The sequence below is a fragment of the Chelonia mydas genome, chromosome 4 (assembly GCF_015237465.2).
Source record: "Chelonia mydas isolate rCheMyd1 chromosome 4, rCheMyd1.pri.v2, whole genome shotgun sequence".
NCBI lineage: Eukaryota > Metazoa > Chordata > Testudines > Cheloniidae > Chelonia > Chelonia mydas.
The window spans coordinates 61,611,260-61,632,004 of NC_057852.1; the positions used below are offsets into that span (position 1 = coordinate 61,611,260).

The 20,745-nt window shown below is 40.9% G+C and overlaps 1 protein-coding gene across 8 annotated transcripts in view; it reads right to left on the reverse strand.

Annotated features, from left to right (window-relative positions):
- The window catches only part of MAP9 (microtubule associated protein 9), a 30,924-nt gene extending 13,543 nt beyond the window's left edge, over positions 1 to 17,381 (reverse strand). For 5 of the 8 annotated variants that reach the window (XM_043545882.1, XM_043545877.1, XM_043545881.1 and 2 more), the window contains exons 1-9: positions 17,241 to 17,365; positions 16,819 to 16,984; positions 15,090 to 15,174; positions 11,223 to 11,597; positions 8,288 to 8,523; positions 6,505 to 6,616; positions 3,108 to 3,367; positions 2,090 to 2,148; positions 46 to 211 (exon numbers count right to left, since the gene is read on the reverse strand). In XM_043545882.1, coding sequence (XP_043401817.1) covers positions 46 to 211; positions 2,090 to 2,148; positions 3,108 to 3,367; positions 6,505 to 6,616; positions 8,288 to 8,523; positions 11,223 to 11,597; positions 15,090 to 15,174; positions 16,819 to 16,984; positions 17,241 to 17,347 — 1,566 coding nt within the window. In that variant the 5' untranslated portion in view covers positions 17,348 to 17,365. Of the gene's footprint in view, positions 1 to 45; positions 212 to 2,089; positions 2,149 to 3,107; positions 3,368 to 6,504; positions 6,617 to 8,287; positions 8,524 to 11,222; positions 11,598 to 15,089; positions 15,175 to 16,818; positions 16,985 to 17,240 lie in introns of all 8 variants that reach the window. The other 3 variants (XM_043545883.1, XM_037897451.2, XM_043545879.1) reach the window with 2 other exon arrangements.
- Between the last annotated feature and the right edge of the window lie 3,364 nt (positions 17,382 to 20,745).

Below are 20,745 nucleotides of genomic sequence, written 5' to 3' on the forward strand. Positions count from 1 at the left end.
TTGGCAGGATCTTTTCATGCAGGCTTTGGATATGCCAAAATTTACCTGATAAACAGCTGCTCGTAAACTATCTGCTTTGTCAAGCTCAGCACTATATTTTTGCAAGTGTTTATTGTCTAAGACCTTTAATGTTCCCAAGTATTGAGAAGATGTAGTTGTAGATGGAGGGATGGTTTTTCCAGCTTTCTTCAAGTATGTAGAAGACAGAGACCTGTGAAGCATCAATTCATAAATATATCAAAATAAGCTTTGAGTTTCTTATAGTGGATGCCAGGTAGAGTGCCTTCTCATTGCAGTTACATCCAGATATTGCTTATAATCCTGTTTTCACAAGCTTATATCTTTTTTTTTTTTGGCGGGGGGGGAGGGGAGAGGGAGGGAAGGGGAGAGGGGAAGAGAGGGAAAGAGAAAGAGGAGGAGACAGCCTGCATTGTCCATTTCTGTTTTTATGTGGATTTTATCACTACTAAAAGAACCTGCAGGGCCTACAAAAATTCTGCTAGTCAACCCAATAGAGAATGTGAACTCCACAAACACAATAATTTCAGTTCAAAAGTATTAAAAGCCCTATATGCTTTAACCTAACAAGAACATGTTGAGACAGGTACAAACTGTTATTCCTGAGGGCATTCTGCACCAAAAATTACAAATTCTGCATACAATATTTTAAAATTCTGCAAATTTTATTTATCAAATAAATGTGGAGGCTCCAGCGTGGCTTTGGGGAGCACAGGCCACTGGCTGCACAGAGGTGGGAGATCACTGTGCAGCTCCCCACTGGAACATGGACTCGGTGGAGAGGCTGCACCCAACCCTGACAGAGCGCAAGGACCAGACCTGCCCCAGAAACACCCCAGGACTCTGTTCCTCTATGCCAGGTGCACCAGGTGTGGGCAGGCAGGCTCAGCAAGGCAGGATCCAAGTGTGGAGGGGTTTAGTGTGGGGGGATCCAGGTGTGGGTTGAGAGGGTTCTGTGTGGGGCAATCTGGGTGTGGGTGGCTCAGTGGGGGATCGGAGGTGGGGGGGAATCTGGATGCACAGGGACTTGTTTGGGGTGTTCTGGGTGCAATGGTAATGGGAGTCTGCACAGGTGTGCAGGTGAAGTGGTTGGGGCTCAGCGGGGGGAGGGGAGGGGTCTGGGTGTGGGGGGCTCAGTGGGGAGTTTACATGCTGGGGAAGTGGGGCTCAGTGGGGTGGGGATCCAGGTGCAGCTGGTCGGGGCTCAGTGGGATGGGGATACAGGTGGCTCATCGGGGTGGTTCAGGTGCAGGGGGAGTGGGGCTCATCAGGGGTATTCTGAGTGCAGGGGTGCAGAAGGCTTGATGAGAGGGGCTGGGTATGAGGGGGTCTGGATGTATGGGGGTTGGGTGGATGGGGGAGCAGCTCCCTGTACAGGGATCCCTCTCCCTGCAGCTGAGAAGTGATGGGTGCAGGAAGCAGAGGGGTTGAAGAGTTTGCAGAGATTCCTGCAGCTGGCGGAGAAATCTGGGGGCTCCGGATGCTGTGTAGGGGAAGAGGAAGTCCTGTCCTCCCCAGCATAGCTGGGACTAGCAGCTGAGCCCAGCGCAGGGTAGGAGCCACCAGCCAGGTCTTCCCCAGTCCTGCCCCCTACCCCACAGTGATTTACCTCTCTGCAGGCTGCCCTGGGCACCCAAAATATACTGCTGGGGAGGGTCATGTGACCACTCTTGTGGCTTCCCTATCAGACAGTCATTTTTCTGCACGGAAACAAAGAAATCTGTGGGGGACATAAATTCTACACATGTGCAGTGGCGCAGAATTCCCCCCAGGAGTAAAACTGTGGGCTAGTCATTTGTGGGTCCCATGGCACAAACAGACGAAGATTTTGATAAAGGCCCTTGGTGGGTCTGATCTGCCAGTGGAGATGTGAAGGGTTGTCACCCTGCAAAAAAGCTGCACTCCCCTCCTCCAGCACCCTTTCACAGAAGGCCAAATGTTGGCGACAGGGTGATGATGAGCATGAATGAGTGGCCAGTGTGTGTCGATCATGTGTATCTTACCTTTCTGCAGAAATCACATCAGATGGGACCAGATTGTAAACCTTGACATATCAGTATAGTTTACTTACCTGCTTGATGAAGAAGGTCTCACTTTTTCTGAAAGTGTTTCCTTATATTCAAATTCTTTCTAACAAATGGAAAAGGAAAAATAAAAATATTACACTTACTGCCCAACAACAAAACCTGTTCTGCAGCATATATCTGTATATATATAATATATATATACAGCAAATGCTGTATCAGAGGCTTTACAAATACAGGAATGCAAAATATGAATGCAAGGACGGTGAACAAGTATTTCTGCCATTGTTTGTGCTTATTATAATAAACAAAACATAGCCTAGATGAAGTCCAGCATGATCTTATAAATAAAGACCAAAATAAAGTATACCATAATCTCCATTGTAAGTCTTTACACAGAAACATCACTATTTAGTCAGGATTACATTTTAAAAGTCTCAATATAGAATGAGAAAATAGATAGTATACAGTTATTATTCATTATTTGTATTACCAAAGCGCTGAACAGTCCTAGTTATGGACCAGGACACCAGCGTGCTGGGCTCAGACAGAACAAAAAGATTGTCAGCTTTTTAGGGCTGGGACTATCTAAATATAAGTAAATTCTCTTTTTGCCTTGTACTATAGCTAACAATTACCATATACATTACACAAATCACTGGTGTGAACAGCACTTAAAACATAGTAAGTTAGACCCTCCGCTGGTATATTCACCTAAACTGATCTAAGCCAGTTTATACCTCCTAAAGATCTGACTTAGTTTATTTTAAATTCTAGACGTGGATTTAAATAAGGCCAGCAAGCACAAAGTTTGATACGTTTTATTTGTTTTTAAATATTCATTGAATGTATGTTCCCCTCATCTTCTCAAAATTGATGCTATTTTATAACAGAATCAATACCAGAAGCCAGGCAGGAATGGGTGGCTTCTAATGTTGATTCTATTATAAAATAATATCTGTATGTATACAGGATGGAACCAACAAGTTTCATATGATAACTTTTAATTGAAGCTTCCAAGACGTTATTATAAATTATGATACAAATTATATATTTAAAAGATACCTTGTCCGAGTCCTCTGAAGTGCTCACTTCCGCCATGTCTTCAGATTTATCATTCAGTGACATTTCCTTTATGCCATCAGCAATGAATTTCTCTTCCAATGTTTGCAAATTTTCTTCAAGCTTGTCATCAGTTGATTTCTGTAGTTTCTTAGTTTTCTCATACACTGTAGTCATCATAAGTTCTATCACAGATGGGGATTTTCTGCCATTATTCTCCAGTTTCAAATCCCTGCAGTCATCATCTTCTGTTTGATCCTGCCCTAAAGCAAGTCAAAAAACCAATTTGGGAGATGAGACATCAAGAGATATAATTTTTAAGAAAAAGTGTGGTTCATTAATTCAGATATTTCTATACCGTACCTAGAATATTCATGTATGAAAAAGCTTATTAAGCTTGATACAAGACATATTATCTTCTGTATACTTTAATGACTTACAAAAGTATACATAAAAATCATATTACAAGTTAATATTACTGCTGCAATAAATGTATTTTTTATTTTAAGGCAAGTAGCAGCAGTTTTGAGATAAGACAGCTCAGCAAAACTGTAATCTATTAGTCACCTGATCATATCTAGACAAGTTTCTAACATATGAAGTAACAGCAAGAAACATTTGGATCACATCAAGAGCTACTCTGGCGTTCACTGAAGTATTACGGAGATTTTTGCAAAACAATGGCAGAAAACACTTTCTATGCTATTTCTGACTCTCATAAACATTCTCCCCTTTGAAAGAGGAAAATTTTGCTATGTAGCAAAAATGTATGCCTAACTGGAATAGTTAGTAATTATCATTCATTTTAAAAAGGCTTTAAACGGGTATCCCTAATGTAATTTACACTGTGATAAATATAGGATTTCTATTCTATACCTGTAAAACATAAAGACAAAAATCAAGAGGAGCCATAGTAACTCTCTAGTTGCATTCCTGTGCACATTTTTGGTGGAATTCTGAAAGGAGGAAGTGACAGGGAATTAGCTAGGAGATCACTGCAGCTGTGGAAGGTGAGCTGGGCCTACAATTTGGAGAGTGTAATCTAAAGACAAAGAATTGGAGAACTCTGTATCCTATAAGGCTTCTATAGGGTGACATTTGGACACGTTCTAATTTGAAGGTGTGAAAGCTAAGTCACTGGAAAGTCCAGCATACTAATGAGAACTCTAATTGTGCACAATTTCTGCATTACTATATAAACAAGTTTCTGTTTCCTGTGGATAAGTAAAGTTTGCATATTTTATTTGCATATCACTTTCCAATTACAGGTATTAGAGGACTTTACAAAAATTAATTAAACTGCAACACTTGCCATTGTCCTATGGAGTTAGTGGACAAGGCACTGGACTGCAAGTTGGGAAACCTGGGTTCTATTGCTAGCTATGCCACTGATTTACTGTGTGACTTTTGGACAAATCACTTTATTTCTGTGCCTCCGTTTGGAAGACAGAGATGACAGTACTATCTTCCCATAGTGCTTTGAGATCTCCAGTTGAAAAATGCTATAAGACAACCATTATAATTGTGATATCTTCCTTGCCAGATCAGACTATAGTACTCCCTCTTAGAACCATTCCACTTGTTCCCCCATCTACAGACTATAGTATCAAGTTTACATTTTCTCATTTTCTCTTTCAATGCCCTGAACAAATCTACCCCAGACTGCATCTCAGTATTGTTTGTCTATCGTATTTGTCCTTCTTCCTTTGCTCCATAGATGTCCTCATCTTCACTACCTCATCTCTTCCTTCCATGCATGGAAAACCTCTCCAATCAAGTACAACAGGGATCACTATCCTCAACATGTTCAAAGCTGTGCAAAAGACTTGCTTCATCCATAATGCCCACAAGCATTAACCCATATCAAATGTATTCTTCAACCCAAGAGTACAAATTAAATATAGATATTACATGACACTTTCCAGTCATCCCTCTGTTTATATGTTACACACTTTTTCCCACCCGTTGTCTATCTTGTCTACACTGTAAACTATTCAGGGCAAGGACTACTACCTTTTATACATATTCTATAGCACATAGCACAGTGGGGCCCCATTTAAACACTATTAATTTCTTTTATGAGCCTGCCTGTGCATCTTATCTATCTGTGTCAGTCTTACATATCGTAAACTCTTTGGGGCATGGATTCTCAGTATGTTTGTGTCTTGTACAATGCAGAAACAAAGTAATATTTATCATCCCCATTTAAGCAATAGTTAAACAGAATACAGAGAGGATAAGTAACTTGAGCAAGTTCACACAGCCAGGAACAGAACGCAGGCATTGTAATTTCCACAAGACCATCCTCCCATTATACATAAAATGGTGACCAACAGTTTGTCTACTCAGTTGATCTGTGCCTGGAAGGGATGAAGGAAGATAAGGGAGATGCAGGCAGATGGAGATTATTAATTGAAGAAAGTGACTAGGTTGGAATGGAGAGGGAAATTCAGGAGCAGTGGTTTAAGCAAGTCTCAAAGATGTTTAGACAGTGTTAAGTATACAGAATATGAGCAAAGGATGTTTCTGCATTTCTCAAACTTTAGCCTGTCTCCCTAAAAAGAATTTTTATCTGGTTCTTATGTATCATGCTTTGTGACGCTATTCAGAACTGTTTCTAACAAAGAACCTGAAAACAACATCAGTTATGATTTCAATTTGTTAATATAACTATAGTAAACTTCCAGAAGCCACCTTAGGTTAGGTCAATACTACACATCACTTTCAGCAGTGTGAAGTGTACATGTAGCTACACACCCTGGGGAAAAGTAGGCTGTGTCCACACTGAGGTGTGTAGCTACACATCTCAGTGAAAGGCTCTGGCAAGAGGGAGTCAGCTGGTAAACCCTGATGCCTCCCCGCTGCCAGAACCTTCCCCCAACTAGGGGACGCTTTCCATGGAGAGGAAAGGCTCCAAAGCCGGAACGCAGCAGGACACTACGCTGCTAAAAATAGCAGTGTAGATAGGAAGGCTTGGCTTGGGCAAGTAGAAAAAGTGTAGGTTATGTTTTCACATACCTACCCACATCCTTTAGGTATGTATTTACTCGCCTACGTCATGCCCCACCGGCTACACTACTATTTATATTAGGGGGGCTACATGGGTATGTATACTATAGGCCACCAAAAGTGGTGTATAGCGTAGATGTAACCTTATTGATTACTCCTCTGCAACAAACTGACACCAATAATACACAGCTGATGCATATTGTAGCTAGTCTCAGATTTCTAAAGTAAACTTAGTGGTTGGATCCACCTCTATCAATGGAAACAGACTACATTGATATCATGGACGCTAGTATCAGACCCTTAAAAGTTGCTTATACAAAGCAATTCTATTATTTCACTGGTTGCACATATTCAAGTATAATGGTTCTATATGAAGTATATTGATTTCTACCTTTTGAAGGAGAGCCTTCTCCACACATTAACAAATCCAAGTCTCCAGACATTTCATCAGCTGAATGAAAATGAATAGGGAATGGTGGTGAAGAGCTTGTTAGCCATGGACCCTTAAAGCAGAAAGTGACAGCATAAGCAACAACATGAACAATTCACACCAAATCAAAATCAGTTAACTTGCTTCTAAAACATAGTTTTCTATGCAATATTTTATTTAGAGTTCCTTAAGAAAAATATGGCTACGGTTTAAATTAAAGGAGATGTAAAGATAAACAGATTTTAAAAACGGTGTAAACTCACCACAAATTAAGGTCAAATCCTGCCCTTAGTAATGAAGCAGATGGCTTGTCTATACTGCCCCACAGTTTGGATTACAGGGGTGTGAAAAGAAGTGATGTTAACGCAAACTAGGAACCTTTTAGTTCGCACCTGCAGCATCCACACAGGGAAGATACAGCTCAGGACTTTGGGGCGCATTGCTAGTCACACCCCCTTAGTGCCAAATGTGGGGCAGCAGACATGGGCAAAGGAGAGCTAAGATGCTGTCAGCTGTACCTTCTGCCATAAGAATCCTGCAGGCACACAGTTAGGCACTTTCCCCATGGCAGGACACAGCAACAAGGAGTAGGGTTCAATCTGCCGCTGCTCTTCTGAACTATTATATACTGCTGATAAGTAGCATATATGCTAGTCAGTTTGAGACTCAGCATAGGCAACTACCCTTCCTTTGTAGAAAGGTTCTGCATTTTGACATACTAACTAGGTGTACTGCCTAGAGCATTTTTCTATCTTATGGAGGGAGGATCCTGTCCCCCATGACCTTCTTTCCACACCATCATCCACCAATTTTGAGAAAACAAAACAAATCCAGTCATCTTTAGGTCTCTGTTCACAGTATAAAGAAATCTTTACATACAACTTATTTGTCATGTTACATTGATGAAGAAAATGTGTATGCAAAGGAATAGAACTTTTTTATAACATACTTCTAGGCTTGGACGGATTAGATTTTTACTGATAAATGTCAATTTCACTGTGCACACAAATTCACTAAAAATATTTCTGTCAATAATAATAAAAATGTACAGATAAGTAAAAAAAATGCTGCTTGTTATTTGTTTTGTACATTTAGATATATGATGTTTACAATTTATGTTTTAATGGTTATAAAGCTTTAACTTTCTGAACCTTAAGGTCTACTGTCATCAAATAATTACTGTTTGACCCACCACCATCCTGACTCCATCCATAATTTCCTTCAACAATGAAAATTTAAATAGGTAAATACAAAAAAATGCTTAAAACCCGTAATTTTGCACAACTATGAAAAACTAAATCAATAAAAAATAGGGAAAAATGCTTTAAAATAAACACTGATACTATCCATTGAAATTATAAAAAATAAAGATCAAATTCTGCCAATACTACGTATCTCCCAGAGTTAATGACCTATAGTTGAGAACTACTTCCTTGTAAATCAATAAAGAGATATAGCAAGGCAACAGAACGCTCAAAGCTGCAGATGTAGGAGACTATTTCCTATAGAAGCTCCACTTTTTCAATCCAAGTAGCCATGCTCTTTGAAAACTTGATTAAATGTACCTCTTTCACCCTCCAATCCCTCTTTTTTTGTGTTATGAAAAATGGTATCACAATCACAGATGAATAAAAAGAGTGTTTGGATGATGTTATTCCAGTGTAGAATAGGCAAAACATATATAGAAGGGAAAAAAATAGATAACTGTGCACATATATAATAAATACTACAGTAATGCTCTTACCTCAGGACTAGGGCTTTCAGCAAGTGCCCTTTTCTCGGATGTTGTTATTTTGTCACTCAGCCTAGTTAGGGAGGATGGTGCAGAAAATGAAGGTAATCTGTAACTAGAAGAAGCAGCCTTATCTTCTGCTCTGGCAACATCTTTGTCTTCTACATGGCTGGTCTTTCTTAACACATTTCTTGGTTGAGGTGATGGTTTATAATGATCATCCAGTGCAGAAATGCTGATATTCTCAGCTGACAATAAACATTATTATTTCATCATCATCCACTAAAGATACTTTATTCAGTTTGGAATATTATTTTGTCAATTTAGGATTGACTAACATTTTCGGATGAATCCCTTTCTTCTGTAAATAAGCAGCAGTCACAGCAGGTCAATGACCATGATATATTATTTAAAAAAAATGAAGTGTCCTGAGGCTCTTACTACAATGAAGGTGAAAACAATCAAACCAGAACAAATGCAGCCAAGTGTATATATATATATATATATATATATATATAAAAAAGAGAGAGAGAGAGAGAGAGAGAGAGAGAGAGAGAGAGATATATATATATATATATATATATATATATATATATATATATATATATATATATAAAAATTGTATCTTCAGAAATGTTAACCAAAGTTTTGAAGCTCTGAATGTAATGTAAAGACACAGGTCAGAAGTTCATCTTTCAATTTACTTTGTTCTCTGTATAGTAAAGATCAAATTCTTTATATTCTATATATTTAGATATACACTTTGAGTATTATACTTGGGTGTTTATCTGGGGCCAGGAAGACAAACCTAATAGACTGTAAAGGCAGGAAAAACAGCATGTGGCTAATGTAGCACTGCTGTGGGAAGACTTTCCATTGTGATCCTACTCTATTTTTTTTAATAGGCCCACTGAACTCATTACATAAACCCATGTGCTTTCCTCTGTGCAGGGCAGAATAAATCAAATTTGTGGGGAAAAAATAAATGCAGTGAGAAGGGTGGAGGAAGGAACCAGGTGACTACTGGGATATTTGCCCCCTTGTATGCATAAATCTCTGTCCCTTTTGTAAAAAGGGAAGGGCTCAGCAGTCACAAAGAAATAAAGTGTGCTGCCAGGAATGGGGTGGAGGAACCTAGGAACAGCCAGTACATTCAGCATTTTCCCAGACAAGCTGCAGAGCCTTCAGAGCAGTGCTAAATTAGTGCCCCTTTTCAAGCAAAAACTCATTTTCCCCAATCCACAGCTGTCCCCAGGCAGCCAGTGGCAGTACAGCTATCCTGCCTGACATCTTTCACAAGGACTAGATTTATTCAGAAGAGAGGGAACAGTGAAATGTGTTGCTTGGTGTGCTCCTCTGCATGCTAACCCACATCCAAAATGAACCTCCAAAGCTAGCCATGGAAGTATTGGTATATGAGCATTAGGAAGTAACAGTACAATGTGTGTGCTTAGTGCCATTTTCTAAAATATCATTTCATAAAGTGCAAACAAGGGTGAAATTCATCCCAGTGCACAGGGCTCATCAAGGCCATCCACATTGCTTAAACACTAATTCAGCTCTTACTTGGGAGGAAGGACTTGCAAATAAATAAAGTGAATTTGTCCTCAATAAGCCATCAGAATATCAAAAGAGGCCAAGCTTATCCTTCATTAAAGGAAGTCACTGACCAGAGATTAGATCAAATTTTCTAAACATGAGATAATTTTAAATTAGTTGCCTGTTGGAGAAGAGAAGCAGGTGTCTGTGTACTTGCTTTTTTGATAAAAAGAAAAGGAGTACTTGTGGCACCTTAGACACTAACCAATTTATTTGAGCATAAGCTTTCATGAGCTACAGCTCACTTCATCGGTTGCAAACTGTGGAAAGTACAGCAGATCTTTTTATACACACAAACCATGAAAAAATGGGTGTTTACCAATACAGAAGGTTTTCTCTCCCCCCACCCCACTCTCCTGCTGGTAATAGTTTATCTAAAGTGATCACTCTCCTTACAATGTGTATGATAATCAAGTTGGGCCATAACTTGATTATCATACACATTGTAAGGAGAGTGATCACTTTAGAGAAGCTATTACCAGCAGGAGAGTGGGGTGGGGGGAGAGAAAACCTTTTGTAGTGGTAAACACCCATTTTTTCATGGTTTGTGTGTATAAAAAGATCTTCTGTACTTTCCACAGTATGCATCCGATGAAGTGAGCTGTAGCTCACGAAAGCTTATGCTCAAATAAATTGGTTAGTCGCTAAGGTGCCACAAGTACTCCTTTTCTTTTTGCGAATACAGACTAACATGGCTGTTACTCTGAAACCTGTTTTTTGATAAAGGACGTCTGAACTTTTGTCTGTCCAAAGTAAGATTTTCAAATTAAAGTACCTGAAGCTTTACTGCCACCGTGTGTATGGAAGTGGGGAATTACAAAGCGTTTGCTATTGTTCATCATGCACCACTCATTGCAGTTTGTGTTTTCCCATCATTAATAGTAAATGGGCCATGGATTTATCTCAAGATAAAATATCATTGCTAAGTGGCAAGTTACTGCATGGCAAACAAAGGTCTGAATCAACAGTGCACAAGCTTGCCACGCAGTAATGTCCCTTGTGGACACTGCTACAGTGTAAAGTCCCAGAGCGTAGCTTACCATATACTACTCTCTATTCCCTCTTTCTGACATAGTCTATCATGTGATTTCAGCAATCCTCTATTTGCCTATAATTTGTTTGTTTATCTAGTTACTTGTGGCAGCCAGTTGCAGAATATTAAAAGGAGCACTTAAAAAATTAGTTAAAAACTGTGATCCTCTTTGATATTAAAGATATTGAAACCACACCCTATACTGAAGTCTAAAAATAATTCTAACATTTTCATTTGCAACATTCGATTAATTTTAAAATATTATAATATGAATATACAAATAGCAGCAACAATATTCAAGTGCCTTCTTTTTACCTGATGATATATTTTTGATTCTGTGCTCCCTTAGCTTTGGTACTGGTTTGTTTTCAAATTCATGTTGAGTAATTTCTTCCCTTTCATTCTGCAGTACAGCCATATGTGATTCATTACAGTGGTCACCTTCATTACCACGACAAGTTGATTTTTCAATGAATGACCATTCTGTTTCATCTTCTCTGTCACCAGTCAAGTTTTGGCTATTCAAAATTGTCATCTGTTGATGTTTCTCTTCATCTTCATCTTCATCAGCAATTTCACTTTTGAAAAGGGCCTTTTTCTGAGTAGTCTCATCATCTGAGAGGGTAATATCAAAGGCAACTGATTTCTTATTTGTGTTTTCAACAGCTGAATTATTTTCAGGAAGTTCTTCTAGAATACCCCAAAACAATGTATTTTCATCTACTTCTATATTAGATTTGTATTTCATATATAAAAGGAATACAGCCATCTCATATTTTATACCATAAGAAAATTCTTTGTACAGCTCTGCTCTGGCCAACATCTCTGATCTTAACTCCTATTATGTTGCCCCCGATTCCACTAATCTTAATTTACTTTGCTTCCTTTTCCCACTCCTGTTCTCCTGCCTTTTTCAATTCTAAACCCTGTGCATAGAATGCCCTCCCAGTCTTCATTAGTTAATTCATACCAATCACCAGATTCAAGTTCCTTCTAAAAACCCACTTCTCCACGACTACAAGAAGTGAGTTAAGTTAAAAAACAACAATATATTTCAAGCAGAATCATAAAGATGGACACATACTATAAAATGAGCAACCTTAGGATCTTATTAATGGAACCTTTGTGATACCTCATGCCCTTCTATCGTTACACTCACTGGTTGTGTCCAATAGAAATTTACATTGTAAGCTTCACAAATAAGACACGGTCCTTGCCCTGTTCTGTACAACACCCTGAGGCAGGGCCGGTCTTAGGGGTGGACCACCTCAGCAAACTAAAACGTGCCATGGTCCAGGGGGGCACCACACAGCAGCGCAGAGCTGTGCACTGCTGGCATAAAGTCAGAAACTGCTCCTGGCTGGCAGGAGAGCGTTGCGTGGCGTGGCGGTGTGGGGGGACGCACCCCGATTTTTCCCTGCTTCCTCCTGGCATAGGAAGCTGGTGGGGGGAAGAGGGAGTGGTGATGCACAGATTCCGCTTTCCCTCTCAGTGTTCCTCTGCATCCCCCTAAGGGGCTGTAATGGGGGGAGCGAGGAGCAATACCAAGCGCTCCGTGCATACAGGTCACTTTCCCCACTTGTTTCAGAGTAACAGCCGTGTTAGTCTGTATTCGCAAAAAAAAAAAAAAGAGTACTTGTGGCACCTTAGAGACTAACCAATTTATTTGAGCATAAGCTTTTGTGAGCTACAGCTTACTTCATTGGATGCATAAAGTGGAAAATACAGTGAGGATGTTTTTATACACACAGACCGTGAAAAAATGGGTGTTTATCACTACAAAAGGTTTTCTCTCCCCCCACCCCACTCTCCTGCTGGTAATAGCTTATCTAAAGTGATCACTCTCCTTACAATGTGTATGATAATCAAGGTGGGCCATTTCCAGCACAAATCCAGGGTTTAACAAGAACGTCTGAGGAACAGTGGGCGGGGGGAGGAATAAACAAGGGGAAATAGGTTACTTTTTATAATGACTCAACCACTCCCAGTCTCTATTCAAGCCTAAGTTAATTGTATCCAATTTGCAAATTAATTCCAATTCAGCAGTCTCTCCTTGGAGTCTGTTTTCGAAGTTTTTTTGTTGAAGGATAGTCACTTTGAGATCAGAAATCGAGTGACCAGAGAGATTGAAGTGTTCTCCGACTGGTTTATGAATGTTATAATTCTTGACATCTGATTTGTGTCCATTTATTCTTTTACGTAGAGACTGTCCAGTCTGACCAATGTACATGGCAAAGGGGCATTGCTGGCACATGATGGCATATATCACATTGGTAGATGTGCAGATGAACGAGCCTCTGATAGTGTGGCTGATGTTATTAGGCCCTGTGATGGTGTCCCCTGAATAGATATGTTGGCACAGTTGGCAATGGGCTTTGCTGCAAGGATAGGTTCCTGGGTTAGTGGTTCTGTTGTGTGGTATGTGGTTGCTGGTGAGTATTTGCTTCAGGGTGGGGGGCTGTCTGTAGGCAAGGACTGGCCTGTCTCCCAAGATTTGTGAGAGTGATGGGTCGTCCTTCAGGATAGGTTGTAGATCCTTGATCATGCGTTGGAGGGGTTTTAGTTGGGGGCTGAAGGTGACGGCTAGTGGCGTTCTGTTATTTTCTTTGTTAGGCCTGTCCTGGTACCTACTACTGTTCCTCAGACGTTCTTGTTAAACCCTGGATTTGTGCTGGAAATGGCCCATCTTGATTATCATACACATTGTAAGGAGAGTGATCACTTTAGATAAACTATTACCAGCAGGAGAGTGGGGTGGGGGGAGAGAATACCTTTTGTAGTGATAAACACCCATTTTTTCATGGTCTGTGTGTATAAAAACATCCTCACTGTATTTTCCACTTTATGCATCCGATGAAGTGAGCTGTAGCTCACGAAAGCTTATGCTCAAATAAACTGGTTCATCTCTAAGGTGCCACAAGTACTCCTTTTCTTTTTCCCCACGTGGGCTGTGCTGTGAAGCGAGCATCAGGAGCTGCTGTTCTCCTGCCCTCTCCTTACTCAGCCCAGGTGGGGAAAGTGAGCTGGATGCACGGAGCCCTGACATCGCTCCTCGCTCCCCACCTCACAACCCTCTAGGAGTACACAGAGGAGCAGCATTTGGGGGAGCAAGCATCAATGCCAGCTGCTCCATGCATCCAGCTCAGTTTCTCCACATGGGTCTAGGAGGGGAGTGCAGAGCTTAGGGGCACAGGAGAGGAGTGCAAGGGTTAGCGGCAAAGGGTGCACAGTGCAGGGGTTAAGGGTGCACATGGGGCACAGTGCAGGGGTTAGAGGTGTAGAGGATGGTGGGGAGCCTGGGGCCCGTGTCAATGGGGGGCACTCGCGGGGGCCAGGGGCAATGGGAGGTCACCATGCCCACGGGGACCAGGAGCACCAAAATACAAGTTTGCCCAGAGTGCCATTTTCCCTAAAGCAGGCCCTGCCCCAAAGTACAGTTTTGATTAAGAAAGCTGTTTTATAGAACCTTGTCCCTGTTATTACTAATTGCTCGGAATTGTTTCAGGTGAAAAAAAAAAAAAAGGCCCACTAAAGAACACAGAAGTATCAACGGTTTCATAGTAGCAGCCATGTAAGTCTGTATTCGCAAAAAGAAAAGGAGTACTTGTGGCACCTTAGAGACTAAAAAATTTATTTCAGCATAAGCTTTCGTGAGCTACAACTCACTTCATCGGATGCATTCAGACATGTAACATGTGTCAAATTCAGGAAGGAAGGGACTTGCTGTGTAGTCTGTATTTAAAGGAATGTCTGGGCCTTTGCACATCAGTGTAATATAAAAGATCTGGACAGATATGGCGAGTAAAACCAGGTATCACATGGACGAAGTGTCTTAAAATTACAATGTAATGTAATGTAATTTATGACATTTAAAAGGCCAAACTTCCTTTAAAGAGATAGGGAGGGACCTGATTCATTAGGGCTTCATCTGCATAAAAAAAGTAAAAAATCCTTTAAAATTATATAGACCCTGGACTGAGGAAAAACAATGGCCCAATCTTGCACCTACTGATGTCAATAGGAATTCTGGCCCTAACTTTATTGAACAGGACAGGGTACATAATTTAGGAGTAGTTGTAATGTGGAATCTTAAACCATATTGGCTCCAAAGGATCTTTAGTGATCTATCAGCGAAGGGTGGAAGGGGGAGAACACAAACAAAACTGCTGCTATTTAACATACCATCCTCATCACTGTCAAAGTCATCTGAGTATTCAGCAGTTTGGTGTCTTGCTGCACGAGCAGAAATTGCTTCTTGTAGCTCATCCTGAAATATTTTAATAGATTCCTTTTGAATAAAAGTTAAGATCCATTACTTCAAGTTCAACTCTCATTCTTCCCACTACCAAAAAGTGTTTTGGGACAGTAACAGGTATGAATCTTTGGGGGCGAGAGGGAGTGGGTGAGCAAACTGGTGTAGTATAGTGTTTCCCAAAATTTTGAAAGCTGATGCACCTTTCAGGAAAACAACACCAATTGGACCCCCCTCTCCATCCTTGCCACATACTGATAAAAGTCTATGCATCTTAGTTTATATATCTTTTGAGTAAAACCCACAACCCCTTAGAACTTTGTGCTCCCTCTTCCCCAGTGGGCTTGCCCACTCTTTGGAAAATATTTGCCTAGTTAACAAATTGCTTGACTGGGAGTCAGAAAACATGGCCTGTTTCTGATAGTGCCTGCTGTGTGACATTGGGTATGTCACTTCAGCCCAGATCCAAAGGGACTTAGGAACTACACTGCTGTCACAAGGCCTTACTTTTAGGTGCCTTGAAGAGCACTGAAAACCACAAAGCCTGAGTTAGGTATCTAGGCTCCCTACACAATGAATGGGGAGAGATAAGCATTTAAGAATGGGATCCACAAAAGCAAGCATATTAGACAGCTCCCCTCCTAAGCTAGTCAATAGTAGAGAGTGTTTTCTTGCTCAAAAATTACCAGCCACTAGCAACCTGGAAGCAGTGAGACCCTCCAGTAAAGTGCATATAATCTTCATTGATGTGCTTTCACAAAGAGACCACACAGATCTTTTCAGGTCCTATAGAATCTACCACCAAAAATAAAGGATCTGATGATGGATAAGTGAGGAACTATGAATTAATTAATTAATTAATTAATATACCTAACAGGATATCTTAGAAGCACCACAAAAATCTTCAAGACAAAGTTTTTCTTTTCCTCAGTCACCTACTGTGTAGTTTATTACTAGACAGGAGACATCTTCTATAAACATCACCTGCAACCTTCAAAACTTAAACCCTGATCGTGCAAAGATTTATGCATGTGCTTATCTTCAAGCATATAACAAATCCCATTGACTTAGAAGTTAAGCATATGCTAAAATCTTTTCATGACCAATACCAAAGCTACTGTAACAAACTGGCTGCATGCAAAAGTTACCCACCCAGGATTTGTAGTCCAAAGTTCCTTGCTTTTATTGGTTTAAACTAGATGTTTTACTTTAAACTAGGACAATTATTGTGTACATTTAGGAGATCAAGAAAACCTCAGTATGATTTTTCTAAAGAAGCACACCGAAACTAAAGGAGAATGTCAATTCTACTTTTAAGATAGGAAAGTTTTTGCTTTTCTTGCATATTGACAGCAGAGTTGTTTTCGTCGCTAACCTTAGTAACACAAAGGCCAGGTCTACAATAGAAACTTTAGCCAGTATAGCAATGTCGATTAGGGGTGTGATTTTGGTGACATTTCTAAACTGGCAAAAACTCCACTGTACATGTACCTGCATAACAAAGCGCTTTTATTTCACTTGCCAAACGGGTACAGATTATCCTGGCAAAAGCACGTTTTTACTAGGATAAGCTGTACCTGCACTAGGAGGGTTTGCCAGTTTAGCTAGCCTAGAGTTGGCCGACTTTTTAATCGGACAACGTGGGGTAAAATAGTTTACCTGAAAAGTGGTTCTCCTGGAGACCTTGGGGCTCTTGGTATACGCTAAAGTGGTGCCAATATCTTCATCAGACATGGTGGGGAAAAAGGCTGGAGAAATGACTCTTATGCAGGTTCTTCGTGTTTTCACGCCTTCAGCACTGGGCTCCAGTGAACTCAAATCTCTCCTGCGGGTTTAAACAACGGATCAGACAGAGTGATTGAAGCAAGGCTCTGTCTGCCCCTAAAGGGAATGCACCTGGCCAGCTCCGCTCGGGCTGGCCCGGGGCGCTGCAGGAGGCGCCGGCGTGCGGCGGATTCCCCCCGCCCCGGGCAGGTCTGCGCTGCGGGGCGCACACGAGCTCTGACCCACTGAACCCCAGCCCCGGGGCCGGGCGGCGCCCCCCTGCCCCACGAGCCGCGCCCTGCACGGACGGGTCCCACCTCCCGTGGCTGCCTGTCCCGTGCCCGCGCGAGCCCGTCCGAGGGAGGCTCGCCCTAGGCGCTGCGCAGCAACCGCTCCGCTCCTGCCGTCGCCGTCGCAGCTGCATTAACCTGAGAGGCGGAAACTAAGCCCCCGCCGGCCCGCGCGGCCATACACGTTACCTAGTAACCCACCAACACCGGAAGTGACCGCATAGACCGAGCCCCCGCTACTCGGGGGACCGAGCCCCGCCCTCTCCCCTGCAGTTGGGAAGGGGATACGGTCACGTGTCTGGCTCTGTCTCCTGGAGTCCGGGATCTGGCCGCGCTTAGAACCGAACCAGAGCCGGCCGGGCGGGCGGGGGCTGGTGGGGAGAGGATGCGCGGGGAGTGGGGCAGCCCCAGGGCCCCGCCTCTGCAGCCGATTTGCCGGGGTTTGTCTAATAGCGTCTTCAGGGCTGCGGAGCACGGAGGCGATCCGGACGTGTCCGGCCATGGGCTGAGTTGTTTCAGATGCTGGCCTTGAATGTACCTGAGCAGAATGACTGGCTGCGCCTTTCACACGCTCCATTTTGCGTCCCTCTTAAGTCTTACCCATTAACGCTTACCAAATGCGTTTCCTCTTCTCCGAGTGGGTCCTGACACCTCACTCATTCTGCCAAGACCGTGTGCTCCCACTGCCCCGTGCAACTTGGTTAAACGGCACTGCAACTTTTGTTAATTACAACGAACCTGCGTATATCTCAAAACCCAATCTTCCCGTAGGAGACCCCCAGCGCTTGTATGGAAAACTGTGTGAACAGTTGTGTCTCTGTTTGCACTGGAAATGATCACTGTGGTAGGGGCAGAGTGGGTGTTTGTGCATGCAAGTGCCATTTAAACACCTAGCTGTTCGCACGTGACTTCTATAATCGTTCACACAATAGTCAAAACGCAGTTGCAAATACATTTTTGCCCATGAAACTTGGGCCTCTGTTTTTGAACATTTGGTTTTCAAGCTGTATGAGCTGCTGGGCACAGGTCTTGCTTGGACCAAACTCCACCCTGCTTGATGCTTTATACAAGCTGAGGGAAGTCAATGGGATTTGTCAGGATTGACTTTAAGGCAGAACCTAACTCCTCCCTTTCTTAGGGCTGAGGGAGAACATACGTACATGTAATTGAATTATTTGGGACTCATACCCTTAAGTATTCAGCTTCCATTTTCTCTAAAATGGTAGGTAGCAGTGCAACCTTTGCTAAAAACAATTCATGCTTGAATGAGTGATCAATTTGCAAAGGAGTATTAATTCTTTTGGGACTGTCTGTTGTGAGTGTCGCTAATCTCCTCTATGAGCAGGTTAATGATTGCAAGCAGGCAAATCTTCAGAACATTGCAGCAATACTTAAGTCATCTATATTTGAAAAAAACTTAACTTTAAACCATTTAATTTAAAACTCCACAAACACATGGATAATGATCATTCTCTTTTTTATTAAATCTAGTATACTCACATTCTCTCCCTCCAGATTAAATGCTTGTGATTTCTTCTTTCTGTAGAATAAGACTGTCTTTAATCATTCCAGAGCATCAGTCATCTTAATAACAATGAACCTGACATTTTTAATATTGTTAAAAGACATTTTTATTATATTTGCATATATTAATCTTCCGTAAACAAACTGCATATACGTATTATGTAGGAAAAAAAATCTGATTAAATAACAAATTGGACAGAACCCACAGCTTTAGTTTTTTTTTTCTTGTTTATTAATATAGAGTGGAGTTTTGAAAGCAACTCTATTGTGCTAGTGCGTGACTGCCACGGAAAAGGTTTGGAACTGAAATGGCACTCTCAAGATTAATATTAGATTTGAACATATAATACATTGTGAGTAATTTAATCTATGTTTGTGAATTGTCTGTGAGCAGTTTACAGTGTTGCCAAGTTTAGTTATTTGAAATCATAGAATAATTTTTGTGAATAATTCTTGGTCTGTAGATTACTCATAAACAGTGTAGGTAATAATGCTGGATACTCAAAACTCTGTTGTTACATTTTGATTGGTTCTTTTCCTTGCATTAGAATAACAATTGGAATGAGGTTTCTAGTGCAGACAATCATATATACCAGTTCAACATTTGGTTTCTGCCAGTGTACTTCTGTATTCACTTAAAATGTAATTCAGGTGACCAGACAGCAAGTGTGAAAAATCGGGACAGGAAGTGGGGGGTAATAGGAGCCTATATAAGAAAAAGACCCAACAATCGGGATTGTCCCTATAAAATCGGTACATCTGGTCACCCTAAATGTAATGCTTCTGCAAACATTCCTGTCAGTAAACTAATTTTCTAGAATATTCACAGAAAGTGAACAACAAGGGGCTCAACAGAGTCTAAGGTTTCAGAGTAACAGCCGTGTTAGTAGCTCACGAAAGCTTATGCTCAAATAAATTGGTTAGTCTCTAAGGTGCCACAAGTACTCCTTTTCTACAAAGTCTAAGTAACTTCCATCTTTAATTTAAATCAATATTTGCAGGTAATTTTGAAGAATTTACACTGCTCTACTTAATATGACGATAACATGCAGATTTCTGTATCTTATGCCCTGTCTGCTCTTGGATTTAGTCCCAATTTCAGTCTTTGATATAGCTGAATGAGTATAAACCCATAATATAAAAATGGAAAGCTGCCTTTTGCACCAGTAGAAGCAGGGGTAAATTCTACTAGTGCAAATTGTTGCTTTGGTTGTCTACATTAGAGTTTTGCATCAATGCACTTAAGTTGATATGTGAAATCAGGGCTAATTCCAAGTGCAGACCAGGGTGGATAAAAATCAATTATTTAAAAAAAATCAGATTTTTTTATTTTGAAAGCAATTCTATTGTGCTAGTGCGTGATTTAAAAAAAATCAGATTTTTTTATTTAAATTGGATTTTTTTGGATAAAATGCTTTTTGAGGAAAAAACCTAATCTAAAGTTAGTTTTAATTAAGATACTTTATAGCTCAAAGATTTCTGATCAGGGATTATAAATTCTAATTCTATAGTATGAGACAATATATTCATGTAATGTTTAAGAAAAGTTTTGTAAATGAGTTCCAAAAGTTCATGGCTTAGGGACCCAATCTTATGGAGTTCCAGGGGCTTCTGTATAGATTATTTAGGTTAATCTTTCTATCTACCCAATGGGACTCAGTGCTCAGTCTAGAAGATATCATCAGAGATGCTTAGTTGTGCAGTTCTCAAACTGTGGATTTGTGTCTCCAGAGATAACATGCTTGTTAACAGCAAAAATGCTTTTAAATAAAAAATATATATAATATATAGAGGTGAGAAATAACAGATCTCAACCGTATTGTCCCTCTGCACATTTGTGTACACAGAGTCAATCTCTCACTAAAAGTGAAAAGTTTCAAAAAGTTCAATGAATAGAAGATTGTTGGGGGTGGAATAGAGCTGGACAAGGAGAAGTCTGGAGATAAATGTGAGAAGGAAGGGACAGGCAGTAGAAACAAAAGTGAAACTGTTTGAACAGCATATTCCA